This window comes from Dermacentor variabilis, chromosome 4, assembly GCF_050947875.1.
Source record: "Dermacentor variabilis isolate Ectoservices chromosome 4, ASM5094787v1, whole genome shotgun sequence".
Lineage (NCBI taxonomy): Eukaryota > Metazoa > Arthropoda > Arachnida > Ixodida > Ixodidae > Dermacentor > Dermacentor variabilis.
The window spans coordinates 63,166,763-63,194,656 of record NC_134571.1 but is presented as its reverse complement, the minus strand read 5'-3'; the positions used below and the strand labels follow the sequence as shown (position 1 = coordinate 63,194,656).

The window sequence follows — 27,894 nt, the reverse complement described above, 5'->3', positions numbered from 1 at the left end:
TGTTTGACCACTTTTAATCATAGTAGCTGAGGGACACCTAGCAATAACATGCAGCCGAGGCCATTTTCACGCGATAGCGTTAAGGAGCCCGTGTCGGAGAAAATCCTGCGTCCCATGTCGGTGTCCAGCGTCTGGCGTCACATCAGCAAGAACATTTTCAAATCACACATACCCAGGTCGTTCATGTGACGCAAGGAATTCACTGAACTAATTGAATTTCTGAAGCTAACAAATGTGGAAAATAGTAAACTACGACTTACACACAACGTACCAATATGATGGCTTTCGAACTGTAATTTGAACATACGAGAAAACATAATTCTGCTACGCGAAAACTCAAATAAACCCCTTTTCCAGCACTTCTACAATGCACAAACCGGAGACAGTGCCTGCCATTTGCGCATGCCTGCACTTAAATATCTCGGAGTCCATGGAGCAGTGCGCCCCCTTTCTTGAAAGACTTCCAGATGGCGCTCACCTCCGCTGCATCGTGGCCCCTGCGAAAGGCTACGTTTCGACCAGAAAGCCCACCTTTGAGCATAGTTTTTGCCGCGAGCGTTTCCCGGTAAACATTACGGTTACCTACGCTGCGGTTGCCGGGAGGCGTGAGAAGCAGTCAGGGATCATTGAATGCTGTTGCGTTCCACTCTTAAAGGCAAAGCTTAAGCGTCTTCCAAACTTTCCAATTTTTCATCTCCACGGAAACAACCAAAGAGCACGGTCTGATTGACTGAAAGAGCAGATTCAGATTTCGTTCAATTTGCAACAAAATGTGTCCATCTACAACACGTCCTCCAACCAGGATAAAGTGATGTGTCCGACTGCATTCAGGACTAGTCATTGGACCAGTCTTGGGTGCGAGATTATTGCAGCTTATGCAACATATGAAAAAGGACGTGTCAATATCTCACAGGAACTATGGTTGTAAAAATTTATTTTGAAATTGTTTTGCCTGTTTGCAAACAAAGCTTAATTGCACAACTAGATATATTTAGAAAATATATTCACAAATGAAGCACTGTGCAGCATTAATGCACTGTGGCTGCTTGTGTAATCTTGGAAAAGAGGGTATTGCAGACAGAGGGCAATAAGAACTTAATGTGCTGTCACTGCACTTGCATGTCTTGCCACACCTGAATGGGCCCTTCCTTATCTCCGTACCAGCCAATCTGACCATGTTTTCCTGTACACTGTCTGTGGGGATGGGAATTGGAGTACGGCCCCTTGCATTTCGCATGGTCAATAAGACTGTCGACTAGAACTTGACACAGTAACTTGCACAGAGATTGTGCAGAGTTCTTCAGAAACTTCTGTTCAAGAAAAAATTGACATCCAGATAGTGTAGTAGTTGAACGCTGCAAATGACGTGAATTCAGCTCCTTGCCGATTAAGCTTTGCAGAAAGCGGGGAGGGAAACTTGTTCCAACGGAGCTTGCATTTTGATGAATTGAGCTAGTTTCCATACCTAATGAGGCTGGAGGCAAAATCTTCTCTTGTAGGAGAATTTAGAAACCTTACGGCCACTACAGATACATGCTTCCAATACTTCCACAAAGCTCTGCATAAAGTTCAAATAGAGAATTATTTTGTAGAAAGCTTTTATTCGCATTCAGCATCCATTCTCTCATTCAACACATGGCCCAGAAAAAAAAAGAGAGAGAGAGAGAAAAACCCACAAGGACTTTCACAGGGTAAACAAAAAGGGAGGGGGGAGAGCCAAGGATGTCACAGGGCTTCTCGCAGAAATGTGAGGATGATTTGCGCGTGTTCCATGACACTGTTGTGTCCAGCAAAAGAATGGAAAACAATCTCGATGCTGCAGTGTGGCCCGCTGCTGCACGGATTGTATGTCACAGGATACAGCAGCAAGTGACGATTGCTCTGGTCCTCAGATGCCCCGGTTTGGAAGGTCCTTGACCTTGTAGATGCGCACCAGCCAGTGCTCTGTCGTGTATGCTTCTTCTAGAACGTCAAGCTCAAAGTCCTTGTTGCCAATTTCAGCGTTGCGCACCCTGTCATAGCCTGGTGGTTTGCCTGGAAATGTGAATAAAATTGGTCAACGGAAGCTCTTGGTTTCCTCTGCAGCAGTAGAACAAAATCCTTGCAGACAGATTAGTGGCAACGACTAAGGTGAAACAAACACAAAAGAAAATAGAGGCGGCACACTTCTGGATACACGAACAGACAGCTCTGCTTTGACGTTTGTCTATGTATTCCAGAAATGTGCTGCTTTTACAATAATGGTCAGCCAACTAGCCCACCATAACCTCAACAAAGATGACTTTTAGAACAAAATGATGCTTCCTTGCAGCCTCGCAACATAAGCTTTGCTTGCCTTCCATCCTACACTTTACCGCACTGTTAGTTTCATCATGAGTCTGTACTACTTTTCTCCTTTCATAAGCGTATAACACCTGTCAAGAAAGTTAACAGTGTCTGACTGGTGCTAGTTAAAGGAATAATGACACACATTTTCCAAATAGTAAAAACTGCCGCCTAGGATTTGCCGCCTTCCGATGTGCACCCTACTGATGCCGAAAGTGTTCTGCCAAGACCTGTGCGGTGGTTCCAGACACCGTCTCATTTGACAGTTTCACAGGTGTTCACGCTGCTGTACTGACATGTGCAGAACTCGATGACGGCGAGATCATTCGTCAACTTTCTGCTGCACCGCCAGACGATGACTCAGAGTCGGAAGATGACGCACCATGTGCTATGCTGCCGTCGCATGTGGAGCGTGCACAAGCAGTGACTGTGCTTTCAGCCGCCTATAGTGACCATACGACCCTCTCCGAGATTCAGGCTTATCTGATTGCGCGCAGCGGAACAGCGTGCAATGGCGCATTCACGATTTCTTCAACCCTACTGCCGAGCCCGAATAAGTGCATGGAAATAAAGGATTTCTTTTTTTCTTAACCTACTTTTTCGGACACCTGTTTATTTGGACATTTCCGCAGTCCCCGTGAAGTCCGAATAAACGGTCGGCGACTGTACAAAACTCTAGGGTCGGCTTAGATTCGAGGATTTAAAGAAACGCGCCTGTTTGTAACTGAAAATGATAAATATGGTCCATAGCTAGTGCCATCTAGAAAAGTCAGTATCACAGCCACTACTAGCCGGGCAAGTAGTCAACTGAAGTACATACACGAGCGATGTCATCGCTTTGACCTGTGTCATATTATAGCTGGTTCTATGGTATCAATGTGCTGTGTGGTGTTATCGTAATGGCACACTATAGTGCAGCTTTCAAACGAAAAATTGTGCAAGCGACAGAGGCGTAGGACTTCAGCATCTATGAGAAAAACGTCTATCGTTGGAAGGGGCAACGGGAGATGCTTTTGCATGTGCCGCAACAAGAAGATGACAGCGATAAGGAAGATAAGTGCATAATAATAGAGAGAAGCTGTTCACCGAGATTGCGCCGAGTTTCGACGCGTGCGATGTCGCACTGTCTGCGCATGCATAGGTGCGCGGACGTGAGCTTGTGCGAGTCCGCAAGCGTACGTGTGGTCTGGGCTGTAGCGACGAGGCTAACGGTGGTGACAACGTAGAGTGAGCTAGGCATGTTCCTATTAAATAATTGCTGTTATCATTTTGTCTACGTGTCCTCACTTTTCTTGTTCGACCTTAATTCGAGGTAAGTTTTTAAATTTTTTCTGGCTTCGGACACTCGGGGGTCGGCTTAGAATCACGGCCGGCCTAGATTCGAGTAAGTACGGTAGCCAGAAACTCCATACTCAAAACGGAAACATGACAAAAATAGAATTAAAAATTCCTGGTGTGTTGCATAATAGGCAACATACTGGAACAAGAGGAGCGTTGCCTAATAGGTAACACTTGTCCATAAAGGGTTAACGTTTGGCAATAAAAGAAGGATCGCATTGGGAACAAGGAAGATTTGTGGGAACTTCTGAAACGTTGCCAAGCTGAGCTGCAGAATGTACTACTGTGACATTTACCAGCTTCAGTGTAGACGGAGCCAAAGCGGTAGTAGCACATTTTGTACATGAGGCAGTTGAGCAGCACAGGGGAGCCCTCACGGTCCACGCTGAACTCTCCCGACGGTGTGTAGTAGTCCTGCTCTTTGATGTGCTGGCCTCGGTCTGTGCTCCCCCCAATGCGCACCATCCACAGGAACTTGTTGATGTCTGCAGAAAGCAGGAGTAATGACACACTCTGCCTTCAGGCTTTCGAGCATAGGGGTGCTAACAACATTCGGAAATGCTGAATAGCGAATCAAACAGGAGAAAAGTTGTTTTCGAATACAGTAAAAACCTCAACCGTACTCGCTTGACCAGTAGTTCATACCTCGTTCATACGTATAGGGAAAAAAAAAAACGCAACACATACAAACAGGGCAAACGTACGATCTGAAGTAACTAAAAAAATTAGGCAGACTCAACTGCTGATGACATCTACGTAATGCGAAGCAGACGACACCTGTTGTGTGTTGGAAGTGCTTAAATGTAATGTTGAATTGTCGTTGTGTATTGTCTTTCTGTTACTTTTCTTACTTTATAGAAAAAGATTGACCAATATTCCAACTATTACAAGCAACACCTATCGATGACACAACCTGGATAGCCAATCGGACAGTTCGCCCAACTATGCAGATTGTAACGGGGCAGCTGAAAATTCAGGGAATCTACAGTAGAACCTCTTTGATACGATCCTGTTATGGGTGATTTCCCGTAGGCAACATTCATGATCAAGAACACAAAAATGACTTAACAGAGCTATGCTTATTTTTTAACGGTTCACACATAATCTTTTGGCACCAATGGTCAGCACATCACCAAAGTGTAATCGTATGATATGTTTTCCAGCCGCTACATCCCATATAAACAAGAAAATGCGCAAGGTGTGCATGCTCAAGAACAGTAGCCATCTGCCGCGGCAGCTTCACTGCAAAACTCGCCCGCCCATCTCACATGAAGATGCGGTGCTGCGGTGCTTATGTTACCAATAGTTTATTCAAGCACAATTAATTATGTCCATTGAAAACTTAATTTCATCACACTTCTTGCATCTTCAGAATTGTGAAAAGTTTACAGCTGCAGAACAGAAGAATTATCAATTCTAGAATGAGTTTTGTCAAGTTTACATGATGTGGACACCATGACAAAATTCTTATGGGATTGTCAGATAAGTGAACAACTATTTCATGTCTAACATAGTACTTAGAAAGCACCTATCTAGCTACTTAAACAAAGTGTACGTTTAACATCCCAAAACAGCATAGTGGGTTATAAGGCATGCTGTAGTGGATGGCTCCGAACTAACTCTGACCACCTGGGGTTCTTTAATGTGCACACAATGCACAGTGCATATGCGCTCCTGCACTGCGCCTCCATCAAAATAGGGCTGGCCGCCATGAACGGGATTGAACCTGTGACCTTGGCTGAGCTGCGCAATCCCTGTGATGGGTTATACAGCTACCTAAAAGTAATGCCCGATGTAAATTGTGGAAAACGATGAAAGAAGCGAGCCTGTTAGATGACGACGTACCGACGCCGAGAGCATACACCCAGCCATTTACCTTGCAACTTGTTTAACTAAAAAAGAGCTTATACTAATTGTTTAAACTTGCAGCGCAGGTCAACCAAAAGTGTTTCAAGATGTATGTGACACATTTTAAATATTATTGTCATCGGTGGGTTTGCATTTGATGCACTAATTGGTGTGCATAATTGTGCATACAGCAGCTGAAGGGTATAGAGCAAGCACTTGAAGAAAAATTTGCGAGAAAGTGCCAAACAGCTTTAACACATGTGCTCGTCAAAGCCAAGATACAATGGCAATGATATAAAAAGCAGGACAACAAGAGGGGAGCAGCTACTGACCGTCTGACGAGTAGCCCGAGAGGCCGCCAAAGATGACGAGCACATAGTTGACATCGAGCTCACGCATGATCTCGTAGGCACGGTCCTCGGGAGAGGCCATGGCCTGGCCAACGCGAGAGATGTGCGTGTTGTTCCACGTGTTGTTGTCCACCAGGATGGTACGGTTCGCCATGGCGGTGATCTGGTAGCCGTAGTCCCACCACGACATCACCTTGGCATCCTGCCAATGGTGCATAAATAAGCTGGGGGTCAGCGAACGTTATACACTGGTATAAAACACTTCGGTGAACAGACCTATTTGTATGTTCCCCAATAAGTCAACACCAAGTGCCTCTCTTTACTTTTGTTTTCATGATTTAGGGTACAGTGGTGTTACCAAGGTAAGAAAAAAAAAAGTTGAAAGCTCTAGTAGCGTTAAGGAGGCCTTTATACCTGTGAAACAATGGCATCTGTCAACTGATGAAGAAACCAGAAGAGTGTACCAAAGAAACCAGAACCTGTTGCAGTGATTGTAGTCATTCACTTACATGTAATATGGGAAAACAAACGCTGTTAAATTAATTTCATTTTCAATTCTGGGGCTTTATGTGCCAAAACCACGAACTGATTATGAGGCATGCTGTAGTGGAGGGACTCTGGGTTAATATGGCCATCTGGGGTCCTTTAACGTGCACCCAATCCATGGTACCCGGGCGTTTCTGCGTTTCACACCCATTGAAACATGGCTTCCGTGGCCGAGTTCGATCCCGCACCCTCAGGCTTAGTAGCACAATGCCACAGCTACGACAGTAAGTAACAAACGCTGTATTTGTGTCTAAAATTATTTTCAGACAGTCTTTAAAAACAGACACTAAACTAGGCTAAAAAGATAACTCTTAGAACTCTCAGGGCAGTTGTTTGGTGGAGTGAAATCATCTTTCACAGAAGAAAGTAAAACAGTGACAGATGGCCAAAATTCCTTTCCTCGATTTTACTACAGTACACACTACAGCTTTCTTAATGTTTCTACACCATCTTAAAAGGTGCTGCACGTTTCATATGAGTTGAGTGACATGCCCCAACTTGCACAATGTAGTGCTGTTTTCTATGCCGAACTCACAATTCAGCACTCAAACTGAGCACAGCATGAAATGGGAGGTACTGCTTCACGACTTTTACCACTGTCATGCCTGCCAGCCTGTGAACATTAAAATTTGTAAAATCCCTCAAGCACGCCACTGAAGGGGGAGGGAAGGCAATGGGAATAGCAAAAATTTTTTTAGAAGCTTGTCTGAAAATACTCCTTTTCAGGAATACAATAGAACCTCATGGATACAATCCCATTTCGTATGATTTTCCGGCGCTAATGTTCACGATCGAGAAAGCAAAAAATTATTCAGTACAGTTACGCTTCTTATTTTACCAATTAAAAAGTTCCAAGAAAACGATTGTTCAGTATATTGCCAAACTGCGATCGTATAATACAATTTCTGGCTGCTAGATCCCATGTGAACAAGAAAAGGTGCGCAACATGAACATTCGAGAGCAGTTGGCGCCTGTAATGGCAGCTTCCCTGCAGAACTCTCTGGCCCGTGTCACCCGAGAATAGAGAGTTTTAACTTGTCTGTTGTTTTGGTAAACGCCAGCGGCTTGACAAATGCCTGTCACCTCATAGAGCACAGCTGAACCACACAAACACAGAGTTAGCGTTGCATCAACCGAGTATATTCTACTTCACTGCTGAAGTAAATTTTCGACAGCGGTGAATCGTGACCTCTGAAAATTCAGAGCAGCAGCGAAAAAGAATACACTTGGTCACTGCAATATTAGCTCTGTGTCATGGCCTCTGAGATTTGGATGCGCCGGCAGGTTTTTCTCCGGCCGTCCCAATCGCACGAAGAGAGTGTAATTTCTGAGGTGGGCGTGGCCGGCTCCTTCTCCACGTCGCAGAGCGCTTGCGACAAAGGGCTATGGAAGTGTCGGGGTGGCTTTCGAGAGCTCTGATATTGCTGCTGCAGCATGGATTAGGCAAGAAAAGAATGCTCTTGTGCTGCTATATAATACTTTACTGATTTAGAAATGATGGCTCAAGGTGTACGGGGGGGCAAAGTGCATGCCCGTGCCTATTTATTCTCAAAAGATTAAATTTTTTTTTACGCAGACTTACTCCCGCTACACTGATGTGGGTATGTAGAAGTGGAATGTCTTGGCAAAATATTGTCATATGCTGGAAACGCACAATACTTTGAAATTTGCGAGATATGTAGTTATGATTATCATTTTGTGAGCTAGTTCCAATGCTGGCTCACCAAAGCGGCCAGTTTCAAAGCAGTTTCGCATGTTGGTGTCGGTGCTTGTTTTCGTGTGGATAGGGTGTGAAGCAAGACATGGCATGACCCAATCGCCTGTGTACTTAGATTGAGGTGCACGTTAGAGAACCTTAGGTGGCCAAACTATTTCGAAGTCCCCCGCTACGGCGTGCCTCATAATCATATTGTTTTTGGCCCATACAACCACTATCTTCTATTGCGATAGCTATTGACACTTCAGGCTGTGACATCCAACATTTCTTCTCAGTTGCGCTGAACGGCAGCGCAGCATCCAAACAAGGCAACAGCACAAATACTCAGTTTAACCAGCATGTGCACATTACAAAGAAAGAAGAGTGAGTGCACGCTGAAAAGTGATGCTAACTGAACCGGTGAAATGGCAACAGGCATGGATATGCTTGCTTCTCATGATATTGCTGATGCCACTGCGTCTGGCGACACCTGACCTTCCTCACCTTTGTGAGAAGGGTAATACATCGCTGGAGCCTGCGGCGCCGGTCTGGCGAAGTGAAGGTGAAAGCGAGAGCTATGCTTGCATAGTGCACAATGATTCACCACTTGCCTGCCAAGCTCCCTATATTTCCCTTCCAAATTCTTTCCGTTGTGCTGCGGAGGTGCAAAGAGTGGACACACTCTTAGAAGCATGAGGCAGGGAGGAGGGTAAAGCAGTGGCCCTACACCTAGCCCAAGTGTAGTTGGCACTGTGACGGCTCCGGGCTGGAGCTACAGGCGCATACGTAAAGCTCCCATGTGTGTGCACGTGCACATGTGTGTGTATGTGAAGAATCTGGGCATTGCTCCTTCCCCTTGATGGTGAAAATGCTCCACAAAAAGCGAAAGAAGAGCCCCCAATGAGCACGCCGAGATCTGGCGCAGTCTGCCTTCTACCGGGGCGTCTGCTGGCGCCGTACGCCTTGGCTAACAGCACCCTTGCGGGTTAGCCGGGCACGTGCGCCGCATTACACTTTTTTTGCTGGGGAGCACGATGAATGGGACAGCCGGAGCCAGCCGGTGCACTCAAATTTCGGAGGCCATGTCTGTGTTTGTCTGGGTGAGCTCTGCACCACAAGGTTGCACCACTCCAGCTGCTCACACTTATGCCTACGCCCCTCTGGTAAAACGCCCAGTCCGCCTGCGTTAACCGGAGTATCGTACAAGCTAACACTCTTTAATGCCGCCATGCACTCTGCACTCTGTTTCCTGTTCCGTTAGCAGCAAATCTCCTCGCGGGTTGTCACACGCTGGCATTCACAGCCACGAACGCTATTACATTGCGATAAGCATCTCCCCTGTATGTTTCACAGCATGCGTGGCACAGGAAGTGTACTGCATGCTTTTAATAATAACTTAAACGCGTCTCTAATTCTTGCTGCAGGCGGCGCGCCGTGAGCATCATGTTTCACTCTGGTGGCATTGTGGCATCGTATTTTGCCATTGCCCGGTAGCTCGATTTAGTTTTGGCTTCCCCATTGCTGTCTTAAAACAACAATGCGCACCTTGGCCACCACCAGTAGTTTTATGTATTGGTGTCTCACACTGCAACGATTCTCGCCATGTCACAACTTCCTGTCAAGATGCCTCCGACAGAAGAAGCTGCTGACCCAGGCTCAATTCGACGAGTGCTAATGCAAGTTTGCAGAAGCCGCAAAAAGGAAAACAAGGAAAACAGGTGCCTTGGGTGGCTCAGGCCCGAACAGGTCGGCATGTGCCAGTGTCTCTAATTGCAACAATTCATGCAATGTTTTGCATTACGTAGATGTCAAGTACAGTTGAGTCTGCCTAATTTTTTAATGAATTTGGATTGTATTTTTTCTCATTAAGTGCATTTTTCCTGGTGCTTTCTTTCCGAAACGTATTAGAAAGGTTCTACTGTACATACATGCTTTATTAGAGATGATTTACCTTTATAAACCAGCACGCAAGCAGCAATATACTTTGCAGGGCAAATACTGACGAGCAACACATTGTCTTTAAATTATACTGACTTTTTTCACCGACTTCGATGTTGCAGATTGCACCCGCCTGAGGATCCCGTCTGTATAAGCTTGCTCGAAGCAAGTACCTGTGTTACATGTTTTCACCATCAACAGAAAAATAGGTTCAGAAATCGACGAGCGGACCAGTAATGTGAGCACTTGAAGCAAAATTTGTAAAACTATAAAATGAGCACTAATTTGTAAACATTATGGGAAATTCTGCAGATTTGGCAGGTATGCTACAGCAAGACATTTGCGACTGATGTTGCACAACATTTAAGTATCCCTGAAAGTCACTGCTGCAGAATGTGGCTACAGTTGCATGGTGCATACCTCTGGGGTGTTGTGCCGCAGCCAGTAGTAGGCCTCACGAAAGTCGTCGAAGATGATGCGCGAGCCGTCGTGCGCTCTCGCCGACAGCACGATGGAGGGTGACGAGTAGGCTTCCGAGGTCACCCATGTACAGTGCATTGTGTATGATGTCAGGAAGATGCACATCATGGCCACAAAGCCCTGTGCCACCTGCGACATGTTGCACGGCACTAGCCAATGTCACACAGAGCACATGCATCGAGACTACAGTGCAACCCACTACGTATGTAAATGATACAAGCATAGTGAAGATCAAAATTAGTCTATGTGAGACGCTGTATAATGGGAATGCTCCAGATTAATTCAAACCACCTGGGGTTGTTTAATGTGCACATGAGCCTAAGAACACAAGCATTCTTGCGTGCTGCCCCAATCGAAATAAGGCTGTCAAAGCTGGGAATTAAACCCACAACCTGATGTTCAGCAGCACAACACCTTAGCATTGAGTCCTCATGCTGGGTATACAAGCTGCATACAACTACATATGTAGTTTATACGCACACAACTATACACATTCGTACATGCACGTACACATACTTATATACACACATATAATGTAGACATAGTACATATACAACTACATACATAACTTACAAAGATTTGCTGCTTTAGCACAAATATTTTGCATAACTTCCATAAAGAAAGAAAATGTGATGTGATGTGAAGAAGAAAAAGAACATTTAGTCTTGCATGTGAATGTCTGAAATGAAATAACCGTTTTGAACTGCTACACTGGCATTAACTGACAATGCCACCATGCTCTATGCTCGCAACAGTTATACATGCAGGCAGATTATACACACGAAAATCTTATTTATAGTCTTATTTATTATGATGTTTAAAGTTAGAGCCATGTCAAGTGCTCACCTCAGTGCGCATAAAGTAGTTTCCCTCATGGCGCTTGCCTTTCTTGTCAGGTGGAGCGACGTCCACCTGCTTGGAGTAGGTGGTGAGCATGGCAGAGACTCCGATGCCTGCCAGTATGCACATGACAGGTGCCAGCACCAGCATCAGACGCACCATCACGCCCTGCATGATCAACAGCCATAGAAGCACAAAAATTTTCAGTCTTACATACAGCCCTTAATCAGGCACAACTAAAGAAGGAAGCAACAGTGCATAAAGCTAGTGTAAATGGGAAAAGACTACCTAAAATACTGACTGGCAACTCAACACTTAATTGCTACTCGGTACATGATTTTCAAGTTCACTTCTGCCCCTCTTCACGCACTGTTGTTTCTTTCTCAGAGATCATACTGGCTAAGCCCAATTTGTATTCTGCAGCAACGGCAATGATAGCTCAATACAATAAAATATATTGATCACTGAGCCTTCTTTTTTTCCGTTGGTTTCATTTTGTGCATCAACAATTTTAAGCCATAGTGTTGCGCTGCAGCTGCACTTCTGAATTGGTGCTGCACAAGCTTGGAACTGTGCAGTAAACTTGTGAAAAAATTGCAGGTGAATCAAACAGACCGTAACTTCGCTTTCAAGAAGGGTTCTGAAATGGAGTGTTGTTAACCCTTTGACGGTTTTCGCCGTACATGTATGGCGGCGGTTTTCTGTCCCGCAAGGTCTTAGCCGTACGGGTACGGTTTCTACCCTCTGTTTGAAATTTCGTGCCATAATGACCATGCACGCTCACTGGGAGGTGCTGCCACCTCTTAGGGCTTACAAGAAGCGTTTGAAATTTGTGCTACCTTCTTGGGGAGATAAACAGAACTGACTTCTAGCTTCAGCGCATCGCGCAGACTGCGGCAACACCCCTTTTGCGGTTTCGGTTTCGCCGCGTGATCGCAACGGAGGCGAGCGAAACGTCATTTTTCTCTTTGTCGGCACTCTCTTGTAGATGTGGTGGAAGTTGATTTCTATCTTCATTGGCGCTGCTCTTAGCTTAACTGCTGCTCGCGAGGTATTCTCGCTCTCAGCGGCAAAGCGCTTTCGTGGTTTCGGTTCCGCCGCGATGGAGGCGCGCGAAACGTGATTTTTATCTTTGTCGGCACGCTATCGCAGGGGCGGCGGAAGTTGATTTCTATCTTGATTGGCACTGCTCTTAGCTCGTTTATCACCGCTGCTCATGAGGTATTCTCGCTCTCTGCGGCTGTGCGGAGACTCGTGTTTCAAGGAGTACCACACTCTGAAATACTATTGAACATTTTGCAGTTCTGAGTGATGCCGACACCAAAATACTGTTCCTAGTTTTTTTTTTACTATTTATTCCCGACTTTATACATCTTGTACATTCAAGGTCCGCAATAAAGTAATCTGACCACCTGGGAAAGTTTTCTTCAAAATAATTCGACCCTCAAAGGGTTAAAAAGCAGGCTTCAGCATATCTGGTTTTCATATTTTGACAATGGAGCTTAACTTGTTGTGGTATCTACCTTGAGTGAAAATATCACTTTTCTTGGAGAAAACCTTTTCAGACACAAAACTTCTAGAAGTTTCTTGCTTAGCATTTTTCTGTTTCATTAACTGGCGTCATATATCCAGTCACTGTGACATTTCTTGTTCAAAGCCTTTTGAAGAAGCATAAAATTGCTTTAACCGCATCCAGACTACCTACACTGTACACTACTGTACACTAATTTTGTGATGCGTGAACAAATGACAATCCAGTTGACCAAACTATTTGGACACAAAGTGTGACTGGCACTGGCAATTAACTACTGCGCTGGACACTTCTCTTCGTGACATTAGAAGTGTACAAAATGTGAAGCATGCATGCAAGCTGATGTACTAGACATGCAAAACAGGTATTCAGCAGTTCTCACAAGGTCTAGTGACTGCCATTAATCTTCACAACTAGTTTATTATTAGCTGCACCCACATAGTATCTGAATCAGTGTTCATCAACGATGCCATGCCACTTGAGTGCTAAGGAATATTTCAATCACACCAACACACCTTTCATTACAATGACCTTCCTTAAGGGGGCCATGACATGGTCATCCAACTAGTCTGTTTATCATTGTATGAGGGGTTAATATATATATATATATATATATATAAAAGAAGGAGAAGAAAATAAAATAAACAAATATGCAGGTCCCGCACACTGTGGGAATCGATGCAAGCGAAGCTTTGTCTGCTGTTTGCGTTCATTTGTTATTTGGAAGTGATATATTGATGCCATATGACAGTCATGACGTGATGTGAAATGTTACCTTGCCTGCTCCGTTTGTGTTTGTTGTTCTTGCTCTGCTTGACGCTTTATATGAGCCTTCGTCTCCTAGGCACTAAGCGCACGCTTTGGCGCCATTCTGGGTTGTAGCATTGTAGCTCACAAAACTGCCTCCTCTCTCTCTCTCTATTCCCTCACTAACATTCTCCCAACCTCCTCCCTCTACTGTCATTGCTGTTGTGGGTGAGCGTGAAGACAAGTGCCGCAGTTCCTGCACTGCATTTGTGGGTGGTCACACCTAGTTACGGTGTCCAGAAGGCATTGCGCACATGCGACACGATGCAAATGTTGACACGAGCTTCTCCGGTCATCTTTCCATTGTGCCACACTCCTGTCATGTACTAACGTGATAGTGTCAAGGGCACCGTGTCATAGAACATACGGTGTCGATGCTGCAGGTGTCGCTTGGCGAATAATTATCCTGAACCACAACTGCGCAGGCCCTCCATGTGATGCATACTTTGTCTTACATTCTTTACAAATTTATTTCTCTGAATTTTGAGAATTACAGCTCATAAACAAATTTCATTAAACATAACACTGACAGCACATGCCTTTTATGTTTTTTGTGACATGGCCATGCCTCATCCACGTCCCTACGTGGCTGGCATTAGTGGCAGCAAGACCACAGCAGCAGCGGAAAGTCGAAGGAAGAGGCAAAGAAAGCTTCGCTTTAAAAGTAAAAGAAGACTGGGTGCTCAAGTGTGAATTTTAACCTGAAATTTCAATTTGAATTTGCTGCCTCTTAGCACCTCCCACTGACAGTAACTGCCATTCTGGCATGGCTTGTATGACGTCAAAAAGTGCCGGGGCTGCCACTGTGTTTTCTGCTCCGAAACATTCTGAAACCATGCTATGCCAAACTCTCCTTACTCTATTTGTAATGGCAACCAACAGTGCAGCAAGGGCATTATTGTTGCATTGCGTTTGTAATTATTTCACTCACACGAGAAAAAGAGCACGAACCAGTGACCACTGAGGTAAACATGTAAAAAATTAAATCACGTGTATAATGCACACATTTACTGCACAGAATTCACTTCATTTCGTCACCCATCAGTGCTGCCAGACTGCTGTACAGTTAAGCTGCAATATTAAAAAATTTACAAACAAGTTTTCCACCACAGTGAATGTGCTAAATTTTGCTAGCTTGCTGTGGGATGCACACTGCATAACATGAAAAGCATAATTCAAGCTTGAAGATTTGGTGTCATGGCCCCCTTAAAGAAAGCAAAACAGAATTTTCGGAAACTGACTTGGCATGCTTTTTCATTGGTGCTTATTCACTCTAAACAAAAAACACAATGCCCAGTCACATGCAAACAAGGGCAGTGATTAGGGGTGCTACTCACGGCAAAGTATATGCTTGTGATGCCATAGAGGATGATGAAGATGTTTGCGTCGGTCAGCTTGCTGAAGCAGAAGTACAGGCCGACTGGAAACATGAAGACGAGCAGTTGCAGGTCGAAGTAGAAGGAGGACCAAGATGTTGGCTGGTGCTCAGAGACGGAGGCAATGATTGGGATGTTGTTCTTGGCGTACGACGGATCGAGCAGCGAGTAGAAACGTCCAGTCCATGGGGAAATCTCTGAAGCATACTTCAGCTAAGCAATAACACTCCGATTGTGATGGTACGGTCATTTGCAAAAACTCTTTTCTCAATATTAAATTCTCCTTTCTCCCCCATCTTATTCTTAACCTTATAGTTTCTGTTCCCTTGCCACAATACAGAGCAGCAAACTAGATTTTCCATCACGGTGGAGTTTCCTGTCTTTCTATTCACTCTCACCTCTCTCTCATTGTAGCTTCTCTGCTGTATACTGCCTTGTGTATCATGAGAGAAGACAACTTAACCAGCAAATGAAAAATAAAACGTTTGAAAAACAGACACTCTTAAATAAGCTCAATATTTCAGTATATATAATAGTGTTACACATTGGGCGCGAGGGGGGGTGAGGAGGTAGTACGTCTTTAATGGTGAACTTTTCTTCCACAACAAACATCATGATAACTGCACAGTGCATTCCATTTCAGTAATGTGTAACTGACATTGTGTTAATGTCGAGGAAAACAAGGAATATAATTAATAAAAATAAATGCTCATGATAATAATGAGAGTTGCAGTTGTCTAATAGACAAAAGTACACTTCAGAATTTACGATTGCTTTAACGGCTTTCAGTAATTATAATGCTCCCTGCATCTTCCTGCAGTCATGTGTCAGCTCACAAGTACTTATTATGGGCAAGTGCACAGATACATTTGCCAACCATGAACTCTTTCAAATAATGTTGCTTGAAGCTAAGGGTTCAAAATTAATTAAAAGGTTTTTCTAATGAGACAGTCAAGGTGCAATCGATGCTGAAAAACCACAGGATTCTGTGGGCTTCAAGAATGATATGCATTGTTGGTCATGTCTCTTCCAATAAGCTCATAAAAGAAAACTGTAAAGAAATTGGGAACTGTGAAAAGCTGTGTGCCCTGTGGTGGTTCTGCAAAACACACAGTCAGATTTTACTATGACATTTACTTGATTTGCAATTTTTTCTGGGTCCTTGAGGCAAGCTGCGAATAGTATTGTTCAATGTGTTGCTGTGCTTGATATGCCGCACTGTCGTTGCATTGTTATCCCACTGTGCTCTATGCCATGCAATGCTAAAAACACCAGACATATTATGAAACTGAGCAATGGGGGCACTTGTGGCACACAGCAAGAGCCCCCAGAAAACTCGATAACCAAAAATGCCAAGCATCAAACAAAAGTGTCAGTACCACTCGCTGTTATATGGAACCTGTAAGACTCAATGTGGCATTGAACACTATTTGTTGGGAGTGTTCTGGATTTGCTACAGAGCACAATTCTTTTGCTGGGGCACTTCACTGTTGAGGCACTCCTCACACTAGTGTGGATGACATCGTGTTTATATGAGGATGCTGGAGAGTCAGGAAGCAGGTGTCCTGACTTCTCCTGAACTCCTCGACTGACTGACTCCTTGACTCCTCCTTGACTTAGCCTGTGATTAGTAACATTTGCTAGACTCATTCCAGAGTTTTACGTTGGAGAAGTGGGAAGGCCAGTGTGGCATCGTGTGATGGATGGCTCAAAAACTGTGGGCTGTTCCTCCTGTTCTGCCTCATTGTGTGTGCACCCGACGCTTGCTGCGCTTTAGAATGATGGTGCACTGAACGACGTACCTACAGTGTTTACATTCTTTAAGCTCTCCCGAGAGGTGACACTTGGGTGGAGCAATTGCAGGCAAGCCTTGCAAGGCTAGGTCCACCTGCGGCTAACAACATCCTACTCTCTGGCACCTCACGCAATGGCACCAAGCATGCTGAAGGCACTGTGACATGAAGGCACTGTGAAACGCACAGTGCAGTTCAGTCGGTCTTACTAAGAGAACAGAGGACTCGGTAAAAACAAGAGGCAAGGATACTGCCGAGGATGGTGAGCACGCCACCCACAGCCAATGTCACTGTGGCTGTGGCCACAACAACGGTGCGGAAGAGAAGCTCGAAGTGCTCCTTGGGCAGCTTAGAACGCACATAGTCCACAAAGGCGTGCAGTTGGCACAGGCCAAACACACCCAAGGCCTGCAGAAGAGAAAAGGCAGTCGCATGCAAGGTCTGAGTAAGACCTCCTCCTAGCCAAGCACACAAACCAATATTCGTGTGTGCAAAGAGTTGGCAAAACAAGATCTGTTTACCATGTTCCATTACAATCATACAACTGCTGGACAGTTCAACAAGTGGACTTTGTCAACAGACGTACATAGCAGCGCAAGAAAAAGTTCTAGTGCAAAAACAGCAAAATGTCACATCGCATCTCTGACTTATATGATGGTTATCAATAATTGATTGCATCTCATGCCCCTAGGCTGCCCAGTAAGAAAAGATGCCGCTGTGTAGGACTCCAGATTAAATTTAGCCACCTGGCATTCTTTCACAGAAAATACAAATACACAAGCATTTTGCATTTTGTCACCACATAATAGGAAGCTGTGGCCAAGAAATGAACCCACGACCCAAGGTCGAAGATGTGGATAACGATGTGGCTGATGTTTGTAGTCATCGACAGTGATGCCCTTCAGAATGGAGAATATGCTCTGGTACCTTTTCGTACCTAGTATTGATGAAACGGTGCAACAGAAAAAGAAGAGAATGTTCTTGCATTAAGCCCAAGTCGTTGATCGCAATGGTCAGCTCTGTTCAATGCATGCATGAGCTAATGTGGATCACGAATCACTTTTGTATTCACAAGTGTTCCACAAGCACCCTGCACTGTGCAGAATTTCTCAAGATTTGTGATTTTATAGTAATTCACGCACTAAGTGAGCTTACAAAATCAATGCTACAATAGCACTGGCAATGACAATTCGCTTCAGTTTCTGCCTTTGCACCTTGCATAACAGCTGGCTAGAGCTTTTTATGTAGTATCTATTGTATTCTTACTGTGAATAGTTACAATGCTTTGCAGTATGAATTGTAAACTTTTCCATGTAAGGATGGCTGCACGAATGTGTTAAAAAGCTCTTGGAAGTTTTTGAACATCAGCTGTTTTAGTATCAGCATTTACTGCGCATAATTACACTGCAGTATCCGTTATTCTTTGATGAAATCATTCACTTTTGATCCATTGCAACCTATTAGGTCACCAAATAAGCAAGGGCATGTCGTACTTACTGCCATGTGCTCCGAGGACTGCACGGGCTGGAAACCGACGAATGAGATTTGCATTGACAGCAGTGTGCCCAACACGTAGAGCTAGCATAGAAAAGAGAGGAAAAGAAAAAGATTTAACAAAAAATTGGACTTAGTATCTAATTTACACAGAAACTAAAGAGTGCAACAAGCAATGTGGAAAACCTTACTGTGCTGTAGGCTGTGTAAATCCGGTGCGAGAAGCGCCCCGTGAACATCAGTGCTAAAACATGGAGTGGAATCAAGTTGATGAGGAACACGTAGCCTCCCCACGATGACACCTGCGGAAATGAATTGATTCCATTAACACATGCACATCCAGGAAGCAATCCCTCCTTATCTCTGGCAGCCACTATAAAACCCTTTTCATGATTCCAAAGGCAGCTTTATTGCGAGGCAGTTTGCCAAACTAATGGAGGCATAGAAATGTTTTGCAAACGATGTGTACAAACCCAGTTGGCTCGTACTGTGGCTTGACAAATGTAGACATGGCTCTCGTTATGAAACCATGTGCAAAAAACAATCCTGAGCATGTGCAGCTAGCACTTCATGTTTATTTGAATGATCGCTGGTTCTGCCATTAGTTGGGCAAAAGTGCAGTGCAGAGAAGAGAACTTCAGAATTACGAAAAGGCTCTATTGATTGTACAATCCAGGATTTGTTGTATGCTGTCACTTAGTTGCACTAGTATTCAGCTTAAAGGGACACTAAATAGAAAAACAGCTTGAGGAGCATTAGTAAATGACGCTTCTAACACCAAACGAGACATTGACTGTGAGAGGAGGATTGGTTAGCCATAAAGATCACAAAACAAAACACTTGTGGCAACACCGCATTGAAGTTCCTGCACCAACTAGCCGTGATGTCATGAATTTTGACAATGTCTGCTTGTTTACTTATTTTTTATCAGTATTGGTTTTACCGGGATGCACTACAGGAGCACGCTTCATGTATTCCGAATGATGTTACATAGGAAGCAAATCGGATCATTCTCTGGAGTGACATCCTTCACACATTCAACCTAGAATGGGCAGGGGTAACTGAAAACACAAGGAGTGCCTGCGTTGCAATCTGTAGCTATGCAGATGTTTAGAACATAATAATAAATTACATGGTTTATGCAGACCACTTATATTTGGGTTCTTATAATCACAAAGACCTACCCTATGGACCCAATGCATTTGCACTGAACCGTCAAAATAATTTTAGGACCCCTTTTAAGGGCTCCTCACCAGGTCTGGCCATTTTGAGCTGACAAGCGCAGTGCATACAATGCACGCTGAAGATCGTGTCTGGAAGTTTTACACCGTTATGCACTGTGAAAAGGGCTAAAATTTCAAACCAAACACCGTGCACCCTTCTCCTCGTGGCTGCCGCACTCCCAGCCGGAGAGCCGATGTCAATCGCAAAAGTGAACCTACATAAATTGCAGTGCTGCGACGTTACCCGCAGTGACATACGACTTCGAGAATTATTTAAGGCCACATCAGTTATTTGTTTGATCTGTTTCTTCAATAGACAATTGAAAGTTTACAGAAATAAGAAAACCTACATACCGAATGTCTGGGAGTCTTTGTTATACTTTGTGTCGCAGCGAGAGGTACATACTTCAGTTTCGTGTGTTTGTTCCCACGTCGTGCAGTCACACGGGCAAAACTATCTGCGATTTTCTACTGGGTTCCAATGCTTGGGTGTGCTCTTTGATCCACTTACGTCTGCCTCAGTCCTTGTGACTGTGGCACTGACTTATACTGCTACTCAGGTGTTCTGCAGAGTGCGCAAAATAGGGAGCTGTGCGAAACGAAACAAATGCAACAGCTTGCGTGCGACACCGCCACCGGAAGCGCGTCACTCTGAAAAAACATGACAGAGAGAAAGAAAGAAAGAAAAAAGAAAAAAAAGAAAAAAAAAGGAAGGCGGGGCCCGCATCATGATTCTTTGGCTTCAGTTTGGGAGAACATACGGAAGGAATTTCAGTTGTTGAGGATTGATGGGGGAAAGTGGAGAGAGTCTATGTTGGTGGTGAAGCTTGCCTCCTGAAGTCATGGGTTCTCAGCACTTCACATATTTTTATTTCTGCTATTTATGAACCACCTGAAATATCATTGTGGTAGAACACTCCTTTGAGGGCACATAACTTCCAGTGCATAACCAAAATTTGTTATGTGGCCCGGTGAGGCGCCTTTTAAGAGCAGTTGCACGCTCTGACTGGCCATTCGTATATGTGATATATGTGGTTGACACTTGTTAGCTCACCATGTAAAAGTAGGCAAGGCCACAGAGGGCAGCCCAGAATATGGCTCCTGTCTTGACAGCCTTGATCCACATGTAGTAAGTCAGGAGCATGCAGAAGATGGCGATGCCTTCATTGTCGTAAGACCCAGCTACTGATCGAGAGATGTAGCCAGGGACGATGGATATCATAGCAGCGGCCATCAGGCCAGCAGCAGTGTCCTGCGCAAAGACAGTGATCAGTGATTGAAAGTGAAATGCTGCACAAAAGTGCTTTCAATTGGAGAAAATTATTTGCCAATCTTAGGGCACCAAACTGCAGCACACTAGATTTGGGCTGAAATAATGAGAATGGTTGCAATATGATGGACTAATGAAGCATGAACAAGTAAAAGCAAACTAGAACTTGTTCTTTCATTTTCATTTTTAGCATTTCATGTACTGTCAGCATGACTTTGGCTTGCACTATCTGAAACATGTCTGGAAATATCTGAAACACACGCTGGACTTGCATGTTTTCAACATACTTGCCTAAACACTCTAAACAGCCTTTTATGGTGCTGTGGATGATGGCCAAACGAGTACTGTTGGTTTCTCCATTTTCACATACTGTAGCTTGTGTGCTGTCTTCTTCTCTATCCCCATTACTGCTACACATTTCCAGGCTCAAGCAATCTATTAATGATCAAGCAGTTGTTCTCTACAGCGTATGATTATATGCACTACAAACACTTATCACAATAATAAGGAGTATTCACACGAATAAAAGAATGCAGATGATGTTGCCAGTGGCAAATGTCTCTTCGCTGCTCTGAGGGAGAAATCCGATTTGATTTCTTTAGCCTTCCCAGCCTTGAAGTCACAGGGATTTCAACGTAACCAGATAAATTTATCAACGCAAGCACCTGGTAATGTGCACATCTGAGGACAGCCACAAAAGTTGCTAAGCCCACATTGCCGACGCCAAGGCATTTCAGGTTCAGTTAATGCACCAATCTGACAGAGTCAATATGAATTCTGTATAGCTAATATAATTTTCATAAGAATCATAAAGAAAACACAAGGAATGATTGGCCAGTTTTCCACATGGAGTCTTTCAGCATGGCTGCAGTGGCGATCACCCAACTCACCTTGAGTTCCTTTGTAAGCAGGAAGGTTACGAGGGTGGTCAGACTTGAGAAGAATGGAGCCAAGAAGACACACACATTGCGAATATCCACTGTAATGTGCAGAAACTGCAACGCATGGTACAGGGCTGCTGATGTCACCATCAAACCTGTAAATGTAAGAGAGACAATGTGAAGCATGCATAGGGCACCTCAAACAAAAATAACAAGAGATAATTATAAGATCAGTAACGAAACCTGCCTCATTGATGCGACTGTAACGAAGAAGAGTAGCCTGTGCCTCAGCAGAATTGCCACTGGCACGAACTCATGATTGCAAGCACTTGTGACTGCTGTCCATTCGCCTGCGTCCGCTGCTAATAAATCTCTTAGTCATCGAAGGTGCACCACTGATAGGGGTAAGGCCCGAGTCATGGCTGAGGAGTTGGAAAATGCTGTTAGTCTGGTAGTGACATAAGAGGAAAATGCTGTCGGTCTAGTAGCGGCATAGGTGGTGGCAAAAAGGTCGGCAGTCGATACAAAGGGGGCGGCAAGAGCATGTGTGGACGAAATCGGGCAACTGCTTCTGTGTATGTGAGAGGTGCAGTGACTGGCGTCTGTTCAAGGAACGGAGGAACGGCTTGAGAAACTTGCTCACGGATGAAATCGTGGATCGGAGGTGGCAAAGCGGGTGGTGATCCTGGGAGAGAAGACATCAAATATAGCTGGCGAGCAACCTCTGCGCGAACAAAGTTCTTAATTTTTAGGAACAGAGTAGCATGGTTGTCGCAGACTCCAAGACTTGACAAAGAATCGGTGGGCATAGGGGGACGTCAAGTGCGAAGCTGTTGCCTGCGCAACTCGTTGTAACATTGACACAATTTGATCATTTCAATGAAAGTGTGAGGACTCTTCGATAATAACATTTGGAATGCGTCATCCTCAATATCCTTTATTATATGTTTGCAAAGGTCAATAATGTCCTCAATAGAGTTTGTGAAATTCTCCAATCTCTTGGAACATTGTTCTGCACAAAGCTTTTGTACTGCTGGCCGATCAAAAACATGGGTAAAGCTGGTCTTGAAGACCACCCACGCAGTTAGGTCAGCTTCATAGTTTAGAAATCATAGTTTCGCAACGTCCGAGAGATAGAATGCTACATTTCTCAACTTGCTAGCATTGTCCCACTAGTTATGGGCACTCACTCGCTTGTAAGAGGAGATCCAATCTTCAACGTCTTTGTCATCTGTGTCAGAGAAGATAGGGGAATCTCCCTGATGCAAGGCACTGGCACAAACCAGGCTGGGCGGCACCGTTGGAGGAGTTGGAAGAGTGCGTGCATCGTCAGGCATGATGAATCCGAAGTTCCAGGGTGGTTGAAACCCAGCAACTTCCAGTACTTGCCAAGAGATTTATTAGCAGCGGACACAGGCGAATGGGCAGCAGTCACAAGCGTTCGGCGAAGGACAGCAACGACGAGCTCGTGCCAGTGGCGATGCTACTGAGGCACAGGTTACTCTTCTCTGTTACACTATTTTTTTAATCACATGGATTTATGCAATGAGCTGCTGAACCTTTCGGTTTTAGCCCTTAAGTTCTGCCACTTCATAAGCATTGGGCCCTAGTGTTCACTCTTTCTATATCACAGGAAATTAATATTGTGCAAAATCTGCCAGTAATGTGGTGTGCAGGCTGATTTGTTTTCAGGCAGCAAATGATTAAGGCAGCAAATGATTAAGGGAAGGAGTATACACAATGCCACTGATGATGATGATGGTGATTTATTGGCACCCCCTTTGAAATGGGGCAGTGATAAATAGCACCTAGCCTGCTTGAGCTACTCAGGTATGATATAAATGCTTCTGATTCTAGCAGTTTTGTATACGTCTCTTTAATCTTTTTTCTCTTCCTCAAACCTTCTCTATCTTGTACCGCTACCTATGCCTGTAATGGGCCTGGTCGTATCAACAACCTCTTGCCTGCTTTTTTTTTCACAGATATTCAAAATGTCTCTTGCTTATCTCGACTGCTGACCGGTTGATGCTTCCAAAAATGATTAATTTTGACACCGCTGCAATCTAACATCGACAAATGCAACTAGAAGCAAGCTGCCAGATATATAGTTGCCATCAATTCACACTGCGAGGTATTTTCTTCATGTTGACAACACGAACAATCAGCTATATTGGTACAAATTTCGGTGAGAACTATACTCGTTATCAGTAGTGAAAGGGTTTATATGCGGGTTCTTTTGAAGATGTGTTCAGCAGTGCTATGACAGTGCATAAGTGCAGTGACCAAGTGAATTGTATGACCTACTTGGCTTTTAAAAAAAAATGCCTCTAACCACCACATGCTGGAAGTAGAGTCGCATTACTGGCAAAATTCCGTGGATAGAGCCATAAAATGAAATCTGAACTCACTAGGGAACAGAGATCTCAGCTTTTTCTTCTATAAATATTGCAATTCTTAATTGCCAAGGCTGATTACATACCACAGCTACATGCAAAGGGCTATCAGAAAAAAAATATTTAGCAATCACAAATTACCGGGATAGATTGTGCCACCAATGATCCTTCCAAGAGGATACCAGGCCCGGTCATCAAACCAGTTGTGGAAGCTGTAGAAGCCTTCCTCAGCGAGGTAGCGGGTAGTGCGGTAGTTGAAGTATGGATCAAATTCATGAATTACACTTTCAAAGCGTAGTACAGAGAAGAGCCGGCAGACGAATGCTGAAAGAAAAATAAACATAACACAGTTAGTGAGCCACCTTGTTTTCAAGAACCTGATACCATACTGCAATGCCTTCTTTGCAATGGGGAGTCACTTCCACACATGAAAGTTAACTAGAAAGCGAATTTCCCTTTCTACGTTTGTCGCTGTGCATGAAACTGGAACAATTATTTCCCACAGGCGTAGTTCTGGGGTCAGCGAGCTTTAGAATCCTGCTACACTCCCATCGTATGGACCACTCGGAAGCAATCAGGTGAAAGAGGCGAGTTCTTTATTTCTACTCATCTCGTTTTCATTCTGGCATGATATTACCATGCACGTTTGGCAGCTTGCAAACTAAGTACACTATAATGCTCGTTCTGTGTGGAACAAATGCAGCATCACACTTTTGATGATTTATACTTCAGTCAAAACATGTGCTACTGGGACAGTTTAATTAATTCGGTACTGTTAAAAACTTCAAGCAAATTTGAATTTTAAGAATTTTTAATGTAAAAAGACAATCTGAACTTTTGTATTTGTGGACATTCGACATCAGCATGGACAATTCTTACACTATACCTCTTTCTTTCTTGTTCAGTACATTTAGTTGCGAGAAATCCTAGTCTGAGCTTCAATGCACATTCCCATTTGCCAATTTATTTTCTCAGCGAATCTCCTTGAAACAAGATCAATCTCTGCAGTTTTGAACACACATCGAATAAAAAATGCTAAAGCAAAACTGGCTTTGATGCATTTGTATATCAAGAAATAGGTTCAAGTATGTGGGATCTTGACCCACAAAACTGTGGCATTCATTTTAGCCAGCAGCCCTAGTTCTTACATGACTTTCGTATTCCACTTAAGACTTTATCAGAAGTGGAAGCCAGCTCATTTTCATTGTTAACATGATTTCCTGAGGCCACCTGGCTTTTCATTGTCTCTCTTGCAACTCGGTGAGATAAGAGCATTGTTGAAGGATGCTATTTTCTAAACAGCAGTGAAAGGAAAATGAGGAAAACAATACAAGCTATTGTCCACATTCAATACAGACAGCCTCCTCACAATAGCTCAGCACCTTGTCAATGAATGTTGAGCCTAACATATTCATGGAACTGCGTTCCAAGAAACACCATTTACAGTAATCATTAAAAACCTTGAAAGAAGTGTATTGAGGTGAGCACAATGACTGTACAGAAAGGATTGGACAGATAAAGCTGGCAATTTGACCTCCCTAATGCATTTGAACATGCACTAATAATAGCTCCCGTTCACCCTAGCAGGTCACAGTGTACAGCATGTAGCTGCGACAAAGGTCAATTTTAACAGGAAGAAAGCTGGTACGGGAACAACATGGGGATAATGCAAATGAAACTTCACTGTAATATTGGTCATCACGACACCATGGCCAATTTTTACTTTCTCGTGTTAAGTTGGTTAACCTGTGTGCATTGTCCCCCTTACATATCAGAACTTTAGGCCAACTACTACCCATTTCCAATATCTCCTTTAATGGCCGCATACTTGTAATAATATTACGTGGAGCTTGAGAGTTGAATACTATAGTGTTGTAATATGCTTTAAATTTCGGTAGCATCTTACTGAACGGCTTCTAATCTGTAAATTACACTTCATTATGAGAACAGTGGTCTGTCTTTAACATTAAAACCAGCTCAGTGCACCAAATGCTAACACATTACTCACACAGCACTGCTGCCATAGAGAGTATGGACATCTTGAGCAGCGTCTCCTGCTTCTCCGGATTCATTCGCGACCACCATGACGCTCTCTTGTACTGGACGGGGCTTGCAGATGACATGTTGAGCCCGAGCCTGCGATGCCAAGGGAGCGGATAGAAACACTTGCCAACCGGCTTCCGGAAGCGCCACGTTCACACGCGCGCACTGCATCTAGCGCTGTCTTATCTCCGGAGCGGGTATCAATCGTGCAACGTGGTGAGGCTTGCACTGAGTTCTCTGTTCGCGGCTGCTACACCCATTTCAAAGCTTTCCCAGAACCTTATATAGAACAATGAGACGCAACGAACATCAAACCGAGCACGTTGGCAGCATGCGCGATTGAACACGCCTCCAGCGTGTCTCGGCACACATCACTACATTCTCGCATCGAGCACCGTGTTCACTCCTGTTTTTCGACACTGTATGCGGTACGAAAAGTTCGGCCAAGAAAGGGTTAAAATGATACACGTCGAGAAACAAGTTGGCAGACAGTGGCCTTTTCCTCACGTCAGCCAAGAAACTCGTACCACGACCACCACGATCGTGTGTAAATATAACGCCCAAAATGCGCCCGGCAATTAAGAGCAGTTTAATTTCTAGGTGCAGCAGATACAATCTGAGCAGTTTGAGTCTCAAGGGCAACGCGCATGTGTCAAACAGGTTCAAACCTTTCTAGAGGCCGGCAACCAAAAGCAAAAACAAACGCCCAACCGGCATCGTTTCCTCACCTGTTTCCTCACACCAACGCGGCAACACCAACGACAAGAGCCCAAGCAAGCGCTGTTAAGGCAGCCTATACGTGAAAACTATGCGCTCACGCATGCAGATCACCTGCCGATTCGTATTTACAAAGTAAGAGCTCGTAAGATCAGCTTACCTAGGCCTAAGCAAGTGGCGACCGTGTCAAGCAGTTTCTCTTGACGGTCAGTCAAGAGATGCGTTTTTGTCTTTTCCTTTTCTCTGTGGTCGCCGTATACACCTGGTGATGGTCGTGCGATCTTCGCCTCATCTAAAACAACGGCGGTGCGATGGAAGGTTTCACCATAATAAGCCGGGCGCACCGCGCTAACGCTATCGCCCACTTCAAAGCCGGTGAAACTTGCCGACAACGCCAACAACGCTACACACGCAGCTACACGTGGCAAACATTGGGACAGGGGAACGGCCGGCGACGGCTACAAATCGGCTGCAAGCCCACAAGATAGATGCAGCCTTTTGTCTATGCGACTGTGCTTTTTGTGCATTGTTCACTTACGTTTCGCGCTTGTAAAGCACAATACGCAGACAATATTTAATAAATCAACCTTGGTCATTCATAAGAATACGCTGCACGCCGTAAAAGGCCGCCCACGGTCACTTTTGGACGGCAGTTTAATTTCGTAACGCAATGATCACTGAAGCGGGTCCTTCGAAGGTGTAAACGGTTATGTTCGACGTAACGAAGTTTTTCAAGGGCAGCATCAAAGAACACATCGGCGAGCATGGCCGCATAACGACGAAAATGACGCCTAGGCCCTGGTGTGGCACGACACGCACACAAAAACCAGACTTTCTCCTCTTCTCCCCCCTTCTGCGAACGTGTCGAGCGCTGTCTGCTTTCGTTGCCCGTAGCAACCGCGTAAACTGAAATGGTTGAGCGCTCGAGTGAATCGCACGTAATTACCCAAACAGAGTGCAGCGGCGGCTACATCACGTTCTCGGTGGGCTTAGAAGAAAGATAGC

General features: G+C 44.5%; 1 protein-coding gene across 1 annotated transcript; it reads right to left on the bottom strand.

Moving 5' to 3' along the window:
- Positions 1–1,563: 1,563 nt before the first annotated feature.
- Positions 1,564–27,321, bottom strand: Stt3A (catalytic subunit 3A of the oligosaccharyltransferase complex). The gene is made up of 14 exons (XM_075689323.1): positions 27,050–27,321; positions 26,138–26,265; positions 24,271–24,453; positions 21,746–21,891; positions 20,640–20,837; positions 18,554–18,664; positions 18,366–18,446; positions 17,120–17,276; positions 15,037–15,272; positions 11,368–11,529; positions 10,462–10,650; positions 5,844–6,063; positions 3,960–4,148; positions 1,564–2,034 (listed from the first exon to the last, which is right to left on the bottom strand). Exons 2-14 carry the CDS (start codon positions 26,250–26,252, stop codon positions 1,889–1,891), a joined length of 2,133 nt encoding a protein of 710 aa, XP_075545438.1. The 5' UTR covers positions 26,253–26,265; positions 27,050–27,321; the 3' UTR covers positions 1,564–1,888.
- Positions 27,322–27,894: the final 573 nt, after the last annotated feature.